The sequence below is a fragment of the Eubalaena glacialis genome, chromosome 8, assembly GCF_028564815.1.
Source record: "Eubalaena glacialis isolate mEubGla1 chromosome 8, mEubGla1.1.hap2.+ XY, whole genome shotgun sequence".
In the NCBI taxonomy this organism is placed as follows: Eukaryota; Metazoa; Chordata; class Mammalia; order Artiodactyla; family Balaenidae; genus Eubalaena; species Eubalaena glacialis.
In genome coordinates this window covers 87640401-87662430 of record NC_083723.1, presented here as the reverse complement: position 1 = coordinate 87662430, position 22030 = coordinate 87640401, and the positions used below count along the sequence as shown (strand labels likewise).

General features: G+C 40.4%; 1 protein-coding gene across 3 annotated transcripts in view; it reads left to right on the top strand.

The window, feature by feature from the left end:
* The window catches only part of ELMO1 (engulfment and cell motility 1), a 560600-nt gene that overhangs the window by 119848 nt on the left and 418722 nt on the right, over positions 1-22030 (top strand). For all 3 annotated transcript variants that reach the window (XM_061198670.1, XM_061198671.1, XM_061198669.1), the window contains 2 exons: positions 2854-2894; positions 3889-3961. In XM_061198670.1, coding sequence (XP_061054653.1) covers positions 2854-2894; positions 3889-3961 — 114 coding nt within the window. The remainder of the gene's footprint in view (positions 1-2853; positions 2895-3888; positions 3962-22030) is intronic.

The window sequence follows — 22030 nt, the reverse complement described above, 5'->3', positions numbered from 1 at the left end:
CAGAGGAAAATGCTACATCACCTGTAACAAATCAGAACTGGAGAGTGAAGAAATAAAGGTTAATGATGCTCTGGGCTGTAGTGGTGTCATAATGAGACACAGAAATCATGGCTGGGATGGAGGGAGTTTGGGGGCAAGGGCATGCTATTATTGGGGTAGATTGATGGGTAGGGAATGGTGAGAGTGATGATTTTTTGTTTGTATATTTAATAAAATGCTTGAAGGAGAGTTAACATGCTATTTCTAACAAACTGTCAGAGATTTGCAAGGGTGTTTGGGATCAGGCTATAGACTTTGGGCAGTTGAAATGAATGAGGAACTGACCAATTAAGTAAAAACAGAAGATAGGAACAGAAATTTGGAGTTAGGAAGCTAGAGATAAAAGAGAAATAATGAAGGATCTCTTGAATTTTATTGAAGGATTATTGATTATAACTGTAGGAGACTGAAGGAAATATAGCAGCTCTGGAAAGAGTGTTTCTAAAAGAAGATAGTAATGATATTGTCAAATAAGGTGGATGGATTAAGGGAGATGAGAATTGTGAAAAGTCATTGGAATTAGGTTTGGGCGGTGGAGCCAACGTTTCATTGGAACAGATAAAGAACGGAGGGGACAGGTGTAGGAAGTGGGCCGTGGGACCAGCCCTGTCCTTACATAACATTCATTTTAATTGGTGAGGCTGCATTATGAGTGCATTATGTTCATTTAACTATGATTCCTTTTCCTCTGTGGTTTAAAGTTTTTCTTTAATCTTTCTGTATTAAATCTCTAAGTTTTGTTCTTCCAGAGTCTTTACTCCTTTCATATATCCAACTTAAGAATGTTCTAGATATGACAGTTCTAGAAGCCCATAGACTTCTGTCTGTTCAAATTTGATTCTGTATCTATGAATCAGACCTGAATTAAAATCCGAGAAATTCCTCTAAGTTACCTAGACTAAGAATTCTAATTCTGAAAGCTGTAATTTAAATGCTTTCTCCTACATCAATAGCAATACTTTCCTGGCCTGATCTGTCCTTTCAATGTAATTTAAGTCTGAAATCCAGCCCTGTTATTTATATTTCAGTTTTGAGGGTACAAGAAGTAAGATTAGGAGGGTAGGAGACCAGTAGGTCCTCATGAAATACTGATAGCCTAGAGAGGTCTCTGGCAGCTGGAAGTGCAAAATCCTCATCTTATGGGAAAAGTTTTGTTTCTAAAGCTCCTTTGTCCTTTGGTTGTGAGAGCACATTTGCCCCTTGACTCACAGCCAGAGCCATAAACAATGGACAAGTTCTTGCAAAGGTCTAGGAGTTGTGTAACCTGTAACCTCACTGTAGAACCCAATCTCCATTTCCAATCTTATTCTAAAGGAGACCAACTCAGAATGTCAGGAATACTTACCATCTTTCCACCCCTCAACAATTCTAGGTCCCTTTTCTGCCCACTGCATTTATAGTTGTAGGTGTAGGCAGACATTCTTTTGAAAACATAGTGGTGGGCTTAGTCATAGACCCTAGAGCTCCAGAGGCAAGGAGAGCATTGGAGGAACACTGAGGACTGTGTTGGAGCTTTTATCAGGGCCTAGAGGCCCTTAGAAAGGACTATGAAGAGTGCTCAGAACTAACGAAGAGGGCAGACCTAGCAGCATCGGGTCCAAGGGCAAGGATGCAAAGAGGAAATCAGGATCTTCTAGTGATGTGAGAGGGTAAGGAAGTGGAGCCCTAACCCTTTTTTGAATCTTTTGCCCTTTGTTTTAATTCTCATTTAATTTAATTTAATTTAATTCTTATAACAGCCCTGAGGAGTGGATAGGTCCTCTGCCCATTTTACAGGTAAGTTAGTTGAGGTTCAGCAAATGAAGGAAATTGTAGGTCTCACTGCAGAGAGGTTGACACAGCTAGGATTTGAACTGAGTCTGCTTGATTCAGAATTCCTTCCCCCATACCACAGTACCCCTCAGAGGGACAGGAGGAGAACATGTTTAGATGCTTTTCTATGGTTGTATCTGAAAATCCAGGGCCATGTGTTGTATTTCTTTGATTTCTCTTCCCCATTTGTTTCTTGTCTGTGACGTGTTCCTTTGGTTGACACACTACTGCCCATCCCAGGAGATAGCCAGGGTCTGTTTGCATCCAAAGCAGAAAGAGTTTCGACATCTCTGGGCGAGCTGTGTGTGTCTCTTCACTACATTCTTTCAATCTGGAGGCAGGCGGAGCACAGCTGTGGCTGTTAGGCCAAGAGCACAGCTGTAGTCAGCCGCCAGTTGACACCATGGCACATGGTGTCATGGTCCCATTACTCGAGTGTGTCCTGCTCAAGCTGCTGCGTGATTGGCATTTGCATGGGCCACGGTTGGGGGAAGAATTCTATGTACTTTGTAGGAACAATGTCACCATGCTTCATATTCCATTTGCCTCATGTTCTCATAAAAATATCCCACATCCAAGCTTGTTTGCGTAAAATGAAACTGCTGGTTGCCCGATTCATGTACTACTCTTGAGGAATTCTGGTTATCATTTGACCTTGCGGATTGTCATTGCCTGTGAGATCTTTGACCAAAGCTATGTTTCATCCTGATTTTAATGTGGCTAAGTTAAATATGATATATGGTTTTCTTTCAATTAGCAATGTTAAAGTGTAGAAAAAATGACAACAAGGGTGATAAATCATTAATACAGTTGGTGGTGATGGCTGGTCGATTATTACCTTGAGAAAAACAACAGACTCACTGACACAACCAAGAATAGCAAATGTAAATTCTTCTTACTTAGATATCTCTTTATTAGGCCTCTTCTTCTTCTCTTTTTTTTTAAATTTAAAATGATGAAATGAAACTGACAGAAAGTATTTCCTTTTTTTCTATTTTTCAGAAAAAACCACTGTCTGCAATAATAAAGGAAGTCTGTGATGGGTAAGTGTTACTCAGGATTTATCCGGGGAGCTCCAATGCACAAATTGAAAGGCAAATAAAATATTCTTGAGCAATCATTAAATATTATTCACTAAGTCACTATTTGACCTGCCAAAAGACACCAAGAATTGCTAATGTAAGATTTCCATGCCTTTTCAACCAAAAAAATTATCACTGTTTCTCAAAGAATAGAAAGCGTAGAATGGCTGATATGCGGACACTGGAATTGATTTTATTTATTTTGAAAAGTTGTGGTTCATTCATCCTGCTCACCGGGGAGCAGTGTAAGTTCCTGAGGTTAAGTACACACTTCGTCTGGTATAAAATCAGAGGTGCCCATAGAAGATAAAATAATTTAAAAGACAGGTCAATGGGTGGTTGTGCTGCCATGTGGAACTCCACAATGACAGTGAACTTTCCTACTTCTCTGGGGTTGCTCTAACAATCCAAAGGAAAAGCACATTCATATGGAAGTTGCATGAGGCTTTTTATTTTTAAAGCAGAAGTGTGAATAGAATATTACCTGGAATTTATTTAAGACCTGGGATCCTTAATTGGAATGTTCCAAGCTACAGCAAGCATACCGACTGGGGACTGTAGACTACAGAGACAATTGAAATGTAGCAATTATCAAAAATTTAAATTGCACTCATTTCCTTTGTTTTCCTCTCTCTGCTCCACTCACTCCTTCATAATAGGGAGGAATGGAACTTTATATTTAAATACCCTTCCCTCAAAGCCATGAAGATAAAATGCCTAAAGGTGAGCAATAGGCTTGGAATAACACCTAGATGACCCACATCTGCAATGGTTGGTCTCAGGGTCATGAAAGGGGGGCTAATGCCATTTTGTTTTAGGAACTGCACTGTGGGTATCTTGGGTACTGGCTCAATTCCAATCATAGGGTGTTTATTTCATCTAACTCTATCAAACTGTAAACAAGAAAATGACCCTTTTTTTGTTTTTCTGATCAGTTTATGCTTGTATTTTTCAGGTGGTCCCTTGCCAACCATGAATACTTTGCACTGCAGCATGCTGATAGTTCAAACTTCTATATCACAGAAAAGGTAGGTCAACCGCATTATTTAATCTGGGACACTTATATTTAAAGGAAATTAAAACATAACTGATGTTTCCTCTACTCAGGACTAAACATGCTGATCTAAATTTTGCATCTCTACCATCCACAAAAATAGAGTCTGCAAAGCAAACAACTGCTACTTGACTATTAACAAGGGGATATTTAGCCCATTCAAGAGTGAAGACCAAATATGTTTCTGCGTCCTGTTTTAGCAACAGCATTTGCCTTCTGTGAATTTACTAATTATCTCTCTTTCTTATTGCTTGGTTAAAGCATTTATTTGATACTTAATGACTTAGTCTAGCTTTCCTTTCTCAGAATTTTTTTTTTCAGAATAACCTCTAAGCCCTGCTTAAAGTAATTGAAAGAATGACAAGAAACCATTTCGAAGGTGGCATTGTGTAGGCACTGAGTGTTCTGTGATTCTTGGGAACACTGCTTTCTTCTTGGGTGATTTTAACTCTTTAGGAAGCTTGGAGGAGAAGGAGGGAATTGTGAAGACTACAGTGGCTCTAGCAGCAAGTACAATTAATGTCTTAGAGATCCCTGATAAGAGAAAGGAAAACTAACATTTATTCAGCACCTACTATGTGCCAGGAACTGGGCCAAGCACATTACCTGTGTTTGTTGATTTTGTCCTCAAGACTAACCTGTGATGGAAACTACAGTGGCTTTGGTTAACAGATAAGAAACTGAATCATAGAAGTCAGATGGCTTGGCCAATATCTCAGGGGTAATAAACCACAGAAAAAAGTGCTTTATTCTTCCCAGATGGTCCCTGGAATTTTCATAACTGATCATGTTTTCTTCTGCACACTGATTGCCAGAAAGCTGAGAGTTAACAAGTGGACTAGATTTCCTGGCCTGTGTTGTATTTATTTCTTTTACTTGTTGCTTTGATTCATTCTGCAAACAGTTTTCTGTCTTTACTTCCCCCTTGCTTCATTTTCTTCAGATTTTTCATTCCTTTTATATTTATATAATCTGCATGCTATTCTCGGTGAGATAAAGAGGATATAAATAAATAAAAGTTAAATGTTAGCAGTTGAATGTATTGTTGTTGATACCCTTAAACAGAAGACTGTCTCATTTTACCTTGGTTCACCTTTTAAAGGTAACTAAAATATTGTGACTTTTGGAGTATTATTGGAAAAGATTGGATGGCTGTCTACTATTTAGGATATAATATGAAACAGTTTAAAAATTATTAAGTGATAAAATTATAGGACAAAGAAGTTATAATAGTGTTTTTCAAACATACCATTTAATGGGTAGTGAAATCAATTTAGTTGGTGTTCATAGCATTAAAAATTGGAATATAATAGAGTAGAATAGGTGCCAGTACATCACCTGTGTTATTTCTGAAAAACTTATGTCACACACACACCTGTATATAATACTAGTATATTGTGCTAGTTTTTTACCCTAGGCTGTGCCCCAAAAGCCATTGAGTCACAGTTAGCTCTGCCTTTGATTAACTGTATTGGCTTGTGTCCCCTGGTGGCTATCCTGTCTTCTGTCATCATTCTCAGGAGACCTCAATGTATTGGTGACTACTAAGGATGGAATTCTCAGACTAGAGAACATAAGCATCACAGGGAGAATCATTTAAAAATGTAGAGGGGCTTCCCTGGTGGCACAGTGGTTGAGAATCTGCCTGCTAATGCAGGGGACACGGGTTCGAGCCCTGGTCTGGGAAGATCCCACATGCCGCGGAGCAACTAGGCCCGTGAGCCACAACTACTGAGCCTGCGCGTCTGGAGCCTGTGCTCCGCAACAAGAGAGGCGGCGATAGTGAGAGGCCCGCGCACCGCAATGAAGAGTGGCCCCCGCTCGCCGCAACTAGAGAAAGCCCTCGCACAGAAACGAAGACCCAACACAGCTCAAAAAAAAAAAATGTCGATTTTTCAGATCGCAACCCCAGAGACTCAGAATGAGCATGCCTTGGATGTGGCCTGGGGTTTTGCAGTTTAAGAGCCCTCTGCGGAATTCTGATGCAGGTACCCAGGGACCACTTGGAGGAACACTGCTCTGGGGCCACTTTTCTGAAGAGATGGGACCCGAGTGTCCCAGGCACTGTGCACTATGAACAGAGGTCAAGTGCTAGGTTTCATTTAGGAGGGTGTTTGTGTGCGGCCAATTCTTAGAATAATTTAAAAATTCATATACTATATATGCTTTTACTCTAATTAACATTAATATCTAACATTAATATCTAATTTTCTGATATTAACATTAATATCAGAAAATTCAAACTACTCAGGACAATGAGAAAATTATTATTTTATTGGGCATCCTAGTTATTTTCTGAGAGATCTTGTTTGGCCTGAGGAAATCCTTAATGTTGAATTTAAAGGGACTGCCACCTAAATCTGTCATCAATCTGTCTGTCTCTCTTCATTGGCCAGTAGTGAGGATTCTTCCTTTACTAAAAGTTTAAGGAATGAGAAGGCTCATTTTCCCAATTGCAGCTCTTTGTTTGTAGGTAAAATGTCATCACTCTTCCTCCTACAGCTGTCACTGAGCACAGTGTATGCATGTGACACAGAACGTGACACACAAAGGGCAGGAGATGGACCTTGAATCCTGGGTCCACAGGGGCAAACATGGGCCGCCTTCAGTCTGTAGGTCCATCTAGTTCTTTGCAAGTATTCTTAAAAATAGAGCCCATTTCCCATTTTTTTTTTTTTTAAGTAATGTATTTAGCATCATCTTTGTTACTTACAGCCCAGTGAGTTGTTAGGTGATATTTGTGTTACCATGGTAACCAGTGACTAATTTTCGAAACTTGTGCATGTTCTTAGTTAATGACTTTCCCTTGTATGTGAGGTGGTCCCCCTTCCTCTGACACAGATAAAATATCACCTGTAATTTTTTTTTTTTAATTTATTTATTTTTGGCTGCATTGGGTCTTTGTTGCTGCATGCAGTCTTTCTCTAGCTGTGGCGAGAGGGGGCCACTCTTCGTTGTGGTGCGCGGGCTTCTCACTGTGGTGGCCTCTCTCGTTTTTGAAGAATGGGCTCTAGGTGCACAGGCTTCAGCAGTTGGGGCACACGGGCCCAGTTGCCCCATGGCATGTGGGATCTTCCCGGATCAGGGCTCGAACCCGTGTCCCCTGCATTAGCAGGCAGATTCTCAGCCACTGCACCACCAGGGAAGCCCCACCTGTAATTTTAAAGAAGAAAAATTCTCCAGCCCTGGCTGGACAAGCTAACATACTCTGTAACTGATAGATGCTTGTGATTCTCAACTAAGATCCTCAGGAAGGCACCTCCCCTGCTTTTCTCATGTTATCCAAGCCCATTTTCTGAAATTGTCTTCATTTGCTTATTGGGCCATTAACTTCTGTTTTTCATCGCAGGGGGAAAAAATGTCACGTTGTTGAGCAGCATTCAGCAGAAGCATAGCATGCAAATGCCTTAGAGAAAGTTAAGATCCAGCTATTTACAAGTTCAAATTCTGCCCCAGAAACTTTCATATTTCAGGGTGATGTCTCAGAGACAGAGAGAGAAAATACAAAATAAAAAGTGAATTGTGTATTTTTCAGCTTTATGGAGGTGTAATTGACAAACAAAATTGTAAGATATTTAAGCATATGTCATGGTCATTTGATATACGTATACATTGTGAAAGGATTCCCATCCTGTTAATTAACATATCCATCATCGCTATTTATTTATTTGGTGAAAACATCTAAATTCTACTCTCTTAGCAAATTTCAATTATACAATACAGTGCTATCAACTAAGTCACCATATTTTACATTAGATCCTGAGACCTAGTCATATTATAACCTGAAATGTTGTACCCTTTTACTTACTTCTTTCTGTTTCCCCCAACCCTTCAGCCCCGGCAACCATTTTTTCTACTCTCTGTTTCAATGAGTTTGACTTTTTTAAAAGATTCCACGGATAAGTGATTCCATGCAGTGTTTGTCTTTCTCTGTCTGACTTGTTTCCTTTAGCATGATGCCCTCAAGGTTCATCCATGTTGTTGCAAATGGCAGGATTTCCTTCCTTCTCATGGCTGAATAATATTCTATTGTATATATCTACCACATCTTCTTTATCCATTCATACGTTGACATCACTTAGGTTGTTTCCATATCTTGGCAGTTGTGAATAATGCTGCAGTGGATATGGGAATACAGATACCTCTTCGATATCCTGTTTTCATTTCCTGGATATATACCCAGAAGTGGGACGGTTGGATCCTTATTGTAGTTCTATTTTTGATTTTTTGAGGAATCTTCATGCTGTTTTCCATAGTGCCTATACCAATTTATATTCCCACCAACAGTGTATGAGGGTTCTCTTTTTTTCACATCCTTACCAGCACTTATCTCTCTCTTTTTTTGTTTTTGATAATAACCATTCTAACAGGTGTGAGGTGATTTCTCATTGTGGTTTTAATTTGCATTTCCCTGATGATTAGTGATGTTGATTAGTCATATACGTGTTGGCTGTTTGTATGTCTTCTTTGGAAAAACGTCTATTCACTTTCTCTGCCCATTTTTTAAATTGGGCTTTTTTTTCTTTTTTTTCTATTGAGTTTTGTGAGTTTGTTACGTATTTTGGATATTGACCCCTTATCAGATATATGATTTGCAGATATTTCTCTCTTTTCCACATATTGCCTTTTCATTTGTCGATGGTTTCCTTTGCTGTGCAGAAGCTTTTTAATTTGATGTAGTCCCATTTGTTTACTTTAAGTATTCCAGTGGAATTTGTCTTCCGAAAAAGAATTTTACAGAGAGAGAGAGCTAAGCGTTTTAGTCCATTATCTTCATTCCAGTCCGATGAGGCAGGTTATTATTATCTCCATTTTACAATGAGGTAAGTGAGACAGAGAGAGATTATGCAACAACCCGTTTAGGTCATACAGATGGGCAGTGGTTGAGCTGAGGCTTGGACCCAGGTGGGTCTGCCTCCACAGCTGTCTATGCCACCTCCTGGAAACCCTCTGTCCCCACTACCTGGGCCCTGGTTTGTTTATGATGCTCCTTTTTTTTTTTTTTTGCTGACACCAGGCCAGTGATCGTGATGGTAATTGCCTCAGGACAATAAATATAGGAAGTTACAGCCTGTGAGCACTGGTTACCAGCTTTAGTCTGTGACCTTTCTATTCCTTAAGAGGATGGCTTGGAGGAAGTTGTAACAGATAATCTTTCACTCACTGGGGATTAGCAAAACACATTTTCATTTGCCTTTGGTCTGGATTGTATAATTGTCTAAGGTAGTATTATTGCATTAATACCATATTTTTTAGGCAAACAGGAAAATTGCCTTGTCATCCTTAACCCTAAGCATGCAGACAGGTAGGTCTCCAGAAAGCATGGGGCATGGTAGAGGGCACCTTTAGGAGATCCTGTACTTGTGGACAACTGAAGTTTTCTCACGATTTCAGGATGGTATTTTGGTCCCCCTGTGCTAAGACCTACTTCAGAATGTGTGAAGTACAGTGATATACCATGGCAGTATCTTATTTCTATAAGTTTTTATTTTGTAAGAATAGAGATATCCATTTCTCATCCAGGCCCTCTCTGCAAAGCTGGCCCCAGGAACTTTCGGGGAAAGAAGTGGGGTCGTTTGAAGGGCACCCCGTTTTAATGCCATTCCCACTTCCTAGGTGCTCTGTGTTCTCAGACAGGCCTTGAGCTTCCCCGAATCCCTGGGCAGACAGGGCTTGTGTATCCCTGGGACTTGTTTGTCCAACCCGGGTCAGGAGACTACTCAATCATCGTGTGGAATTCAGTTCACCTGTCACACTTTAAGCATTGGGCTCTACAAAGAGCTCAGTGAGATGAATCCCTTTCATTCTCTGCATCCATGGATCTCAGGGTCTAGTGGGGGAAGAATACCTTGAAGTGGGCACAGGTTTTGAGGAAGAAGAGGAAGGAACCAAGTGATTATAGAAGAGAAGAGGGATCCAAAAGTGTCCTGGAGTGGGCTAACCATGTCTGAACTGAACTTTGAGAAACTAACGGGAAAAGTATTCATTCAAAGACAGAACTCTGTTTGTGAGTTTTAGGCACCTTCACAGGTCAGCTGGGGCATCAGTCGGGGGGATGGTAACAACTGTCCTGAACATTTGTTGGATGCTTGCTATGTGGCAGGCGCTGAGCTAAACGCTTCGCTTCACATGGGCTCTTTGTTGTACTTGAGTCTTTCACAGGAAGCCTGTGAACCAGGTTTTATTGTTACCTGCTCCATTCTCTGGAGGGCACAACTGAGGCTCAGGGGTGTAAGCAACAGAGCAGGGATGGACACAGGAAGTCTGGCTCCAGAGCCAGTGTCCTGTGCTCTTGGGCCGTGCTGTGGGACAGGCAGGAATCTCGGCAGTTCTCATCATGCTGTGCCACAGATGGAAGGCACACCACTTCTTGGTGCGGGAGGTGGAAATCCATCTTTCCATCCTCTATTTTACCTCCCTGGTTTCCTCTACTGACAGTCCTCATTCTACTACCTCTTGGTCCTCCAAAAAGCATTTGATCCTATTTACACCCATGACCCAATAACCCAATTGCATCAGCATTGCTGAGCGAAGTAATTTGCCTTAGAAATTCCCCAGAGATACACACATTACCAGCAGAGTTTCTTTTCCATTTGGAACGAGGCTGGTGAGCCCAAGGGAGCTGGTTCCATCCCTGTGTGGGAAGGTTGGCTTTGCACAGAGACAATGGTTGGTGCTTCTCAGCTGGGTTGGTTAACCCAAAGGCGTGAGTCCTTATTGGTCACTAAACAAATTGAGCACAGGGGTGTCATGTGACTGCTTCAAGGAAACTGTAATGAAAACAGTTCAATGCACTAGACATCTCTGGTGCACTTGCTTCATCTTTTAAAAGTGGCTAAAATAGTGTGGGGTTTGGGGTATTATTGGGAAAGGATTGGGGGATTTTCTTCTATATGAGTATAATGTGAAGAGCGTAAAATTGTTTTTGAATGATAAAATTACAGGACAATAGAGGTAATAGTAGGGCTTTTCAAACCGTTGGTCATCACTTGTTAGTGGGTGGTAAATCAATTTAGTAGGTTGAAGGAGCATTAAAAAATGGACTATAGCAGGATAGAAAACAATCAGAGTGTGTTACATGTGTTGTTTTGTGAAATATTTGTTTCATGTGCATTCATATGTAATACATGTTTAGTCTTATTTTTTACCCTGGGGTCAAAAATGTTTGAAAGTCACTGAAAATATTTACGAGGTGGGATATTAACTAGGGAGAATAAATGCAAGTGCTGTATGTTAAGTAGTTTAAGGAAGCCTCGTGTTTGGAATGTGTTCTTCCCTGAAGAAGGTAATACACACACCAGCACCACCAGCACCAGCACCAAAGAGAATACAAAGCAAACTGAGGCATGTCTTTTCCTGGGGAGCTGCCCATCCACTGGCTCCTGGGAGGGGCAGCCTATGGCCTGGTGCCATGTGTCCCTTCTCTATTGCCCCCAACAGCTAAGGGGACCAGAAGTTGACACCTTACCCTAGCCGAGCCCCCCTGGCCCCCCGCATCGTGCTTCTCTTCTGGGAATCTGAAATGGAGAGGTGAGTTGGGTGATGATGCTTGCTAGAACGGGAAGGTGAGATGGAGTCAAAGCTGCTGTGGTGTCAGGGCAGATGCATCTTCCTACAAGCTGAATGTGGAGCTTTGCAGCCCCGGCCATAAGTACACAGAGTAACACCAGTCTGCAGAAAGGATTGAGATAAGTGGGGATGAAGGCCTGTGAGGGAGTCAGAGGATGGGGAGAGGGAGCGGCTTCCAATCCTGATTTCCTCTCTGCTTTCTGTTTCCTGTCTTTGCATCCCTGTGAGAGGGTATGCTGTGGCTTTTCAGTCCTTCCCCTGAAACCACTGTACTTGGGTCTCCGTTACTCTTGATCAAAGAACTTTCACTGGGACAGGCATTTTAATTTGAGCAAACCAGAGCCCAGGAACATTGTAAATTTCCTAACCTAGCCACACATCCTATGCGACATTCCTTTTTCTGCTGCTGCTTGTGGTAAAAGATTCTGGATTTGTTCAACAGAAGCCACTGTGGCTGCCTCAGCAAGTTATCCCTCAGCCAGGTGTGATGAGCATGGGTTGCCACCTGCTGATCTGGGCCAGTGCCTCCAGGACTGGCTCTCAGCAGGCAGAAATGGGCAAAGAAAGACGGTCCCGCTTTTCACCTTGCCCTGGCTCTTCAGCTCTTCTGGGGCTCCTGGCTCCCAGCATTTCTCTCATGCTGCCCTGTTGCCCCATCTCTTGCCTTTCTCATACCCTGCTGCCTGCTCTGCCTTTGTTAAAGACTCCACATTCACATGTGCCTTGCTGCTGAATTCTTTCTTTTTTGATTTGTAACTGAACCTGACTTCTGGTATGGATGCTCCTTGCCCTACTGGCTGCTTATATGCCTGTCACCAGCCTTTAGAAAGCACTTAACTCTTCTAGACAGGCTGCTTGTCCTGGATCTGCCAGCTCATAATCCAGGGCTGTCAAAAAAACCCAGCCATGCCAGGAGGAAAAGAGCCATGCATGCATGTATTCAAGAAAAGAAACTTGTACTGACTTCCCATATGTGCCAAGCGCTGTGCTAAGCTTTTAACATCTTAATTGAGATATAATTCATACACCATAAAAACTACCATTTCAAGTGTACAGTGCAATGGCTTCTAGCATATTTACAAAGTTGTACAGCACTTTATTTTTTAGATAGTAAAGCTGTGTCATTTCTATTCAGGGTATATTCAAGTTCCAAAACAGCAGCTCTCAGATGTAAATGGAGATCACGGCCTCAAATCTAGACATGCAGATCCCCTAGATCAAGGCTGCACTTCAAACATTTTTAACAAGTCCAGGTGGTACTAGTGCCCCATTTGAACATTACCCGTTAGAAATGTGAGCAGCCTCTGGATCTTTCTCTTTATTCCTGCATGCGATGTGTCGGCTGAAGAAAAATGCACGACCTAAAAGTGGCCAGTTATGTTTTATTCAGAGACTTTACTGAGGACTATAGCCCAGGAGACAGCCTCTCAGGTAGCTGTGAGGAGCTGTTCCAAAGAGGGAAGGGAGGAGCCAGGATATAGAGGAATTTTTGCAAAACAAAAACCAAAAAATAAAAAACAAACCCCAAAACATTTAGTCAAACATCAAAAGATTACTGCTAATCACAAAAAACCAGGCATCTCAAGTTAATGATTTTAGTGCGTTCTGCATTTGGGAGGATTCAAGAGTCTGGGCTCACTGAAATTATTCCTTAGATATGCATCTTAACCATCGAGGGTCAGTATCCTGTTTTTCTACATCCTGAATTCCCCTCAGGGCACACCATGGGGGCCGCTGCTGTGGCTAATGGCTTGATGGCAGCAACATTTGTTGTTTACCAGAATGGCAGGCAACATTCTTTGTTTACTGAACTGGCAGGCAACATTTTTTGTCTGCAGAAGAAAACCCATGTTGTGAATTCTTATTGGCTGGAAGTCCTTTGCGCTGCCTGAAGTGGGGACATCATTCTGCTTGGTTTCCACTGTTGCTGAGAGAGAACGAGGTCCAACTTCCTTCCTTAACCTGGCCGTCAGGGTGTGTCACAATCTAGCCCCAGTCGACATGTTCAATTTGCCATCTTTTTCTTGTTCTCTCCTCTTTAGCCAAATTGCCTTAATGTTCTCCAAATAAACCTTTCTCTGTCTCCCCCATGTAGCTTTACTCACCTGGAATTCAGTCCTGCCTGCCCTCCCTCCCTCCATCCCATTCTGTTTCAGGCACTAGATTAGATGCTGGGAATAAAGAGATGAAATGACAGACTCCTTGCTTCTGGGGAAGATGAGTCTTACCAACAAACACACCCAGGAAGTAATGCCATTAAAACAACTGCCATTTCGGGACAGCCGACCCTCCTCTCCCTCCCAATCCTAAATTGTCTGAGCTGGAAGAAACCATAGCTGCTTGCCTGAAATAATCTTAATCCTGATGTTGGAGATTAGTGTCTTCATTCAATCCTTCAACTCTAAATCTCTTCCCTTCTTCTCTGCTGCTACAGGAATTATTGTCTTTTTATTGTCTCTTAGGTTCATTTGATAGCTAAGCAGGGTCTGCATGTCTTTATTGTTGCCTTGAAGTGGTACTTAACTATTTGTGTGCTAATTTGTATTTTCCCCTCCCTGGAGTTGCAAGTGCCTTACAAGCAAAAACTTCGTGTTCTCCCTCTGGGGCCCCTGCAGTGTCTCGTAGTTCCTTGAACATATTCTTCAGGTGTTCGAAGATTGTGGATTTTATGTGATGCAGTTTTCTCTGTAAGATAAAAGGTACAATTAGTTGCTTAATAAATTATGTATGATGCTGGCTAATTCAATTACCAAAATATGCACATAAACTTTCAGATTATTCACAGTGGAGGGATCATACAGTGAGTAAATGAATCTTAATGCTCCTCTTAGAGTCTTAAATCAGTGTTAAAAAGTTGGCTTTTAGTATCGCAGGACTGATTAATTATCTTTTCCAAAATAAGTACGTACACACATACATACACACACATAATATTTATACTGTGCTGGATGTCGTCTAAAATTTTTAAAGATTCATCAGATTTCATAAGATGATACTTAAACCCAGTCCCATGGATTTAAGTACTCCTTCTTTAGAATAAATGACCTGTTTCTGAGAATTTGGTCAGCTGTATGAATTTATCTCTAGTTCACAGCAATAGCTATGGGGAGGGAAAATAAGAGACCCTCTGGTACCTCATACAAATAATTCTTCATTAGGCAGATGACCAAAGAGTAATATTTCAAAGTCAGTATTATCATTTTTATTTTCATTATAGCAAACAACAACTTCTAAGAACCAAACTGTAGTTTTGACAGATAATTTATCCCCAATTTTATGATTTTTGTTGTTCAGTTCTGAGAAAGTGAGTTTTACTTTATTTCACCCCAGGGGATCCATTGATATTCTTGTAGTTCACCCATCTTCGGTTCTTTATTTCCGGCACTTGGCTCTGTGGAAGCAGTGATCACGGAAGAGTAGAGAGATTTCTAGGCTTAAATACATGCTTTAGAGTTTCCATGACGGAAAACATGGGCAGTTTTGTCAGCAGTTTTGTCAGTAGTTGTGGCTCACGGGCCCAGCTGCTCCGCGGCATGTGGGATCCTCCCAGACCAGGGCTCGAACCCGTGTCCCCTGCATTGGCAGGCAGACTCTCAACCACTGCGCCACCAGGGAAGCCCCACTTACTCTTTTTCATTAAATGAAGGAGAAACTTAGGATAGTCCCACTCCACTGTGGTGACACGTTTTCCAATAACCAAGGAACAATTGAATGCAAGTGTTTGCAGTTGGAATTATATGTACATACGGTGAAAGCCAGTCACTGGGAACAGAGGTTGTAGCAAGAATCTTGGGCAACAGGAGAAGCACTTTGGAACTTGTCATATTGTGTTTGCTGTGTCTTAGTCCTTTCAGCTTGGCTAACAAAAATACCATAGACTGAGTGTCTTACAGACAACAGTTTTGGAGGCCGGAAGTTCAAGATGAAGGCGCTGGCAGATTCAGTGCTTGGTGAGGGGCTGCTTCCTGGTTCCTAGATGGCTGTCTGTCGCTGTGCCCTCATAAGGCAGAAAGGGAGAGGCAGCTTTCATAAGGGCACTAATCCCATTCATGAGGGCTCCCCTCTCATGATCTAATCACCTCCCAAAGGCCACACCTCATAATACCATCACACTGGGCATTAGGATTTAACAAATGACTTTTGGGTGGACACAAACATTTAGTCTATAGCAGCATGCCACATGTGAACCAAGAAAGTTTTATTATCATCCCCCAGACCTTACATTTTGAGTTTCTCCAAGCCAGGAACCAAAAGATTATTAATATTATTCATATTTACTTTAAGAACATAATGGATTTTTCCCAATTCAGTCGTCGAAGACAAAAGAGCTAAGGGCAGGATGAGCTTAGCTGCGGTTGAGCTAAGGGCAGGATGATAGCCACATGACATACTTGGGTATTTGGTTCCAGGGATGTTGTTTGGGATAGAATGATATGTACTACTCTTGGGTTCCCTCAGCCCTTTCTCAATTCATCAAGCCCAACTTGTGAAAACTGAAGGGTACTCACACACTGGTACATATGCATACATGCATCAGACTGTCCTAACTTTCCCCAGGAGCTATCCAGCCCTTTTCTGGGAATGTCGCCCCACCTCTCTCCTGGTACCTTTGCTCTTAGTGACTCAAACTAAATTGGCATTAAACTTTCTGAAGTCTCTAAAAACATTTTTGGGGTGTTTTTAGAGTTTTCTAATTAAGAGTTTGGGAATTGGATGGGAGCTATCATTTTAAATCATTTAGTGCTTTTCCTCTAGAGAGGACTTGGAAGAGTATATACTTATTTCAGGATGAAGTAAATAAAAAGACAGTCCAAGTTGAGTAATATAAATGAGAGGGAGCAGGAGAGAGGAGGGTACTGACTGCCACCAGCATTACTCAGATGTCAGTGGGTTTTATGTCATGTTATTTAATGTTTACCACCGACTGTTGGATAGAGGCTATAACAAGATGATTGCACAGGCGGCTAACTTTTTTGCTTAGGCTCCCTAGCTTGTGTTTGGTAAGATACTACTGCTTCTAGAATTGCAGGCAAAGATAAATGCCAGAGGTCATGATAATTCCATGTTCTCCAGTTCAGCTATTAAACAAATGAATAGATTGACTCAAGTACTGAAACATTTAACTGTGTAATGCTCAGATACAGGATGAATGACACATGGGTTTCCTGCAGAGGCAGGCACTTGTTTACCAGAAATGATCCTAGAAACACCAGAACACCCCTTCTAAAGAAAACAAACAACCGTAAAAAGCAAAAACCCATTATCAGTAGAGGAGATTAGTGCTGAGAATGGCTCTGCGACTCTTACATTGTGTTCCAAAGCCAGAAACCTAATTGCAAATTTCGTAAGTACAATCCCGTTCATGTTTTTTATACTCTAGGAATGAGGTTTATTTTTGAATAGCTATTGGACTATGTTTCTCAAAGTTTTAAGTTGAAGACACAATATATACATTGTGCCAAAGGTAACAAGAAAGTCATGAAACAATAGTCACCAAAATGTGTTTTCATTGTTGTTGTTATTTTTAGTCTATTATTTTCTATTTTGTTTTATGTGTTTTAAATGTCTGCTAGGATCCATCAGGATGACTTCATGACTATTACTGATTGTGATCCACAGTGTGAAAAACATTTCATTACATTCTTTGCTGTACAATGTCACAAAGTTAGATATCCTTACTTTACTATCCCAGTATCTAGAACAATGCTCAAAAAAATACTTATTTAATGAAGAAATGAATACCCACTACAACAGTAAATCAGTGACTCAAGGGCAGACTTGAGAAATAGGCATGAACAAAAGGAAGAAGAGAAATAAAAGAAAGATACAAAGTTTGGTAGAAGACTGGGGAGAGGGCAGAGGAAGGAGATCTTGCCTCAACCCAAGAAAGGTAGTATGTCTGCAGCTGTTTTCTGGATATGGCACTCTGTGACATTTGGGGTTCTAGGATGCCCACACACTTTCCACTGTGATCAGAGTTAAGTTACAGTAATAACTATTGCATGATCATTTCTTTTTATCTCCATAGTTCCATTCATTTTTGCATTAAGAATACCCCATATTTAGTAACCTAAAGCAAAACCCATTATTAGTGGAGGTGATACTTAGTGATTCTCTGGGTGAGGCATTTGGACATGGCAAAGCAAGGATGATGGCTTGTCTCTGATGATGTCTGGAGTCTTATCTGGGAAGGCACAAATACCTGGGGGCTGGAATCATTTGGAAGCTTCTTCACTTACATGTCTGGCTCCTGGGCTGGGATGACGCAAAGGCAGAGCTCAGTTGGGACTGTACACTGGAGTGCCTACCTGTGGTCTTTCCATGTGGCTTGGGCTTCCTCACAGCATGGTGGCAATGTTCCTAGAAGCTCCCTGAGAGGGCATTTCCTGAGAGCCAATATTCCAGGAGAACCAAGCAGAAGCTGTATGGCTCTTTATGACCTAGCCTTGGAAGTTCTGTAGAATCTTCTGCTGTGCTCTATTGCTGAAAGTAGTCATAACCCTCCCCAGATTCAAGGAGAGGAGACATGGGCTCCTCCTCTCTATGGAAAGGATGGCAAACAACTTTGGGGCTTTTTAATTAAACCACCATATGCCATATCCCATTACCTTTCTTTTTCAGGAAAAAGCTGTTAGATAGAGTTACTATTTTCCAGAAGTTATCCAAAGATTAAACTTATCTTTTACTTTTGCTAGATTTCAACTTTTTAAGCTAAGAGGAAGAAGAAAAGGTAGTTAAAATAAGAAAAATAGAAGAAAGTTTACATCATTAAAACATAGAGCGACAATGAGGTGATTTTCCACATTGATAAAGGATGCAGGAGGAGGAACAATTTATTGCTTCTTTTTCTTAAGGGTGGAGAGGGGAAGCTGGGAAAATTGAGCAAGTGTTCAGAGGAATTTAGAGGGAATTAGGCACCTTGATATTTACACCTTCTTTTGAGTATAATTCTTGGGGAAATGGGTTTACTTCTTTTGCCCTGTCTGAAGATTAAAGTTAAAAAATAAGTGCTTTGTGTATAACTGATTTACTTTGTTATAAAGCAGAAACTAACACACCATTGTAAAGCAATTATACTCCAATAAAGATGTTAAAAAAAATAAAATAAAAATAAGTGCTTTGTTACCATCAACTCCACTTGTAAACCAGTAACTGCTCTTCATTTATCAAAGACAGTCTTGTGCTTGGTACTGTGCCTAAAGAGAAAGCTGAAAAATACCTGGTTTGTTAATTGCAGTCCTGTCAAGTCTCTAGGGCTGGTGCAGGGCAGGTTAACTTTGGTTATCAAGTACCTTCTTCAATCACTACTCACTCTTACAGGGGAAAAATACAAAAAATTTAAAAATAACTTTAAAAGTGATTCATTGTGATCTTATCTAAGCTTTTCCATTTCATTTAGAGATGAATAGGAAGGGATGGTTCCTCCTCTATTCTTATTTTTTAAATGTATTTGTTCTCTTTTCTCATTCTTAGTCTGCTCCCTATTGTTTATTTTTAATTCTCCTGTGACCCTTTTTCTTCCTGCTGACCCCTTCCTTCCTTCCTTCTTTCCCTTCTGTTAGTCTGTAACTTTATTTTTCTTTCACTCCATCTTTCCTCACTACCATCTCCTTTTTTAGGTTATTAGCCATCTTTTTAAAAATTTCTCTTCCTACTCTCTGTTCATCTACTTTTCTTTCTCTCCTCTATGTTCAGATGCCCTCTCTCTTGAAACTTTAGACTTGCAAGCACTGTAGTTAGGTTTAGATTTTTAGATATAAAAATATAGTGAGGTGCCACTTTACTAATATAATGCAACTTACATAAAACTTTCCTTTTTTCAATATCTGCTGCTCCTAAGCAAACAGATATGAAATCTCAAGTTTCATTAAAAAATTTACATAAACAGATAAGCACATTGGAGACATATTAGAAGTAAAAAAAAGAGTAAAAATTGTTTTAATTATCAGAATCCTAGTTCTCAGAGAAAACCACTGATGTTTTAGTATATACACTTCAAACTTATTTGAGTTTGGGTGTGCATTTGTTTTGTAAAATGTGATCATAGCATACACATTCTTTCATAACTTGCATTTTAACTTAATATATAGTGGGCATCTTAACATGTTAGTGTACTCTGCCTACTTCACTATGTAATGAAGATTAAATTGGATAATGCTGGCAAAACACGTTGCCAGACGCTTAGCCCACAGTCATCCCTCAGTGAGTCATATTTCCTATTTATTCGTCAAACTTAATGGCTGAGAAGTATTGAACTCAGTTTTTAAGTCAGTTCTTTTGGTTTTGATTTTTAGATTGTTTGCTTTTTTTCTTTCTTCCTCTTTCTCTCTCTCTCTTTTCTTTAAATAACACTAAAGTGTCCATTCCTTAAACTGAGTCTTTGTGTAATTCCTTAACCATTTCCTTACAAAATATCAATAGAAGTTGAATGAAGAGTCAAACTGGGTCATCCTGACTTATTCAGCCACTGCTTACTGATGACCCCCTGGGTGCCAGGCACTTTCATGAGTGATTTCATTTAAGCATTTAGGGCTCACAGGGGTCTTGGGGGGTTTTGGAGTTTAGGTCACACAACTGTGAGTGTCATCTTTGGAACTGAAACTGAGATCTTCTATATTATTGTGAAGAACGTTCCATTTCAGGGGATTTTAGGGATGGTTCATGAATTGCAGAAGTATTTGATTTATCTGGCCTTTTAAACGGTTATTTTGAACTGTTTCAACATGAATTAAAAAATCAACATAAACTGTAACAATAGCCTTATTATTATTAACTTAAGCTGTTGGGTTAAGTTGACTTTAGGTGGACCTCAATATGAAGCATTTTATTTCCTTCATCCTTGTGCATACATTTACACTTCTTATAAACGTGTCATTGACTGGGAAGATTGGAGTGTTTTATTTTAAATCAGGCATGAATCTCCCCACTCGAGTAAAATCATCTAAGTAAGTTTACCTGTGCCGCACCTGAGTGCCTGGTGCATGTACAATCAGGGCTAGTTCAGGCTTCTCAGCTTGGCTGCATGTCAGGTGTCCAGTAACAGGGGAAGACCTAATTTTATTCCTTTATGTAAGTTTGGGGTGCTCTTTTTGCCTAACTTCCAGTATTTATTATGAGGAATGAGAGTTGAGGTTAGATGTTAGTTATACAGATCTGAAAGAAAAAAATGCCCTATTGTTCCCTTTCCAAGCATCTGGAGAAACTCCTGAGATTTAAAGGTTACCATTGACAGCTACATATCTGGGTATGGTAGGCAGAATTCTAAGGTGGCCCCCAAGATTCCCATCCCCTACTGTTGCATGCCCCATACAAATCCTTCCTCTTGAGTGTGGTCTGGACCTGTGAATCTGAAGGAATGTCACTCAGGTGATTACATCACAGTTTGTCAAAGGGATTTGCAGATACAGTTAAGGTCCGTAATCACTTGACTTTGGGTTGGCTTTGGGTTCATCAAAAGGGAGATTAGCCTTGTGCACCTGACTTAATCAGATGGGCCCTTTAAAGAAGGTGAAGCATTAAAGTGATACTCTCCTGTTGGCCTGAGAAGGTGCAGATTGCCAGGTTGTGGAGAAGGCTACAGGGTAAGGACCTGAGAGCAACCTCTGGGAGCTGAGCTTGATCCCTGGTCAACAGCTGGTGAGGAAATGGGAGGAAGTGGGAGGAAGTAGGATCTTAGTCAAACAACCACAGGAAACAAATTAAGTAGCAACTGGAATGAACTTGGAAGTGGCCTCTGAGTTCCAAATAAGGATGCAGCCATCTGACACCTTGATTTCAGCCCTGTGTGACCCCGGGCAGAGGACCCAGTTAAAATGTGCTACCCTCCTGACCCCATAGAAACTGTGACATCATACATTTGTTTAAGCTTCTAAGGTTTTGGTAATTTGTTTTGTAACAATAGATAATGAGCACATTGTGTGAATGTATCCAGATTTTCTCTACATTGAATAAGATAACAGAACACAAAAGCAAATTGAATGTGGAAGCTTGTTATATTATTGTAATGATCATCCATAATGCCAGATATTAAATTTTTATGTTAATAAAAAAACCTCATTATTCCTGCTGATTACCTTAAAAAATATACATTTACAAAACCTAAGCTCATAAAACATGTTAATATTAATACAATACCTCTTTGTCTATTTTAGGTTCTGAGGGATTTTTTTTCCTTTCTAGAACAAAAAGATTCCATTATTTGAAAACCACTGGCTTGACTAATAGGCACTTTTTAAAAAGGCTGCATTTTGGTTGTTTTAAGAATGTAACTGTTGGCAGGGAAAAGAAGAGCGAGATTGTGCAAGGCTAATTTATAGTCAGCACATTGTTTTTAAATATATGTTTATCTTTAATTGTTCCCTCATTACAAAGTAATGCATAGATGTAAGAAATCCAACCACTACTTTTGATTTAGACAGATGAGTTTTGCACTAGTGATTGTTTTTAAATCAGAAGTCATTTAAATAGTAATTTA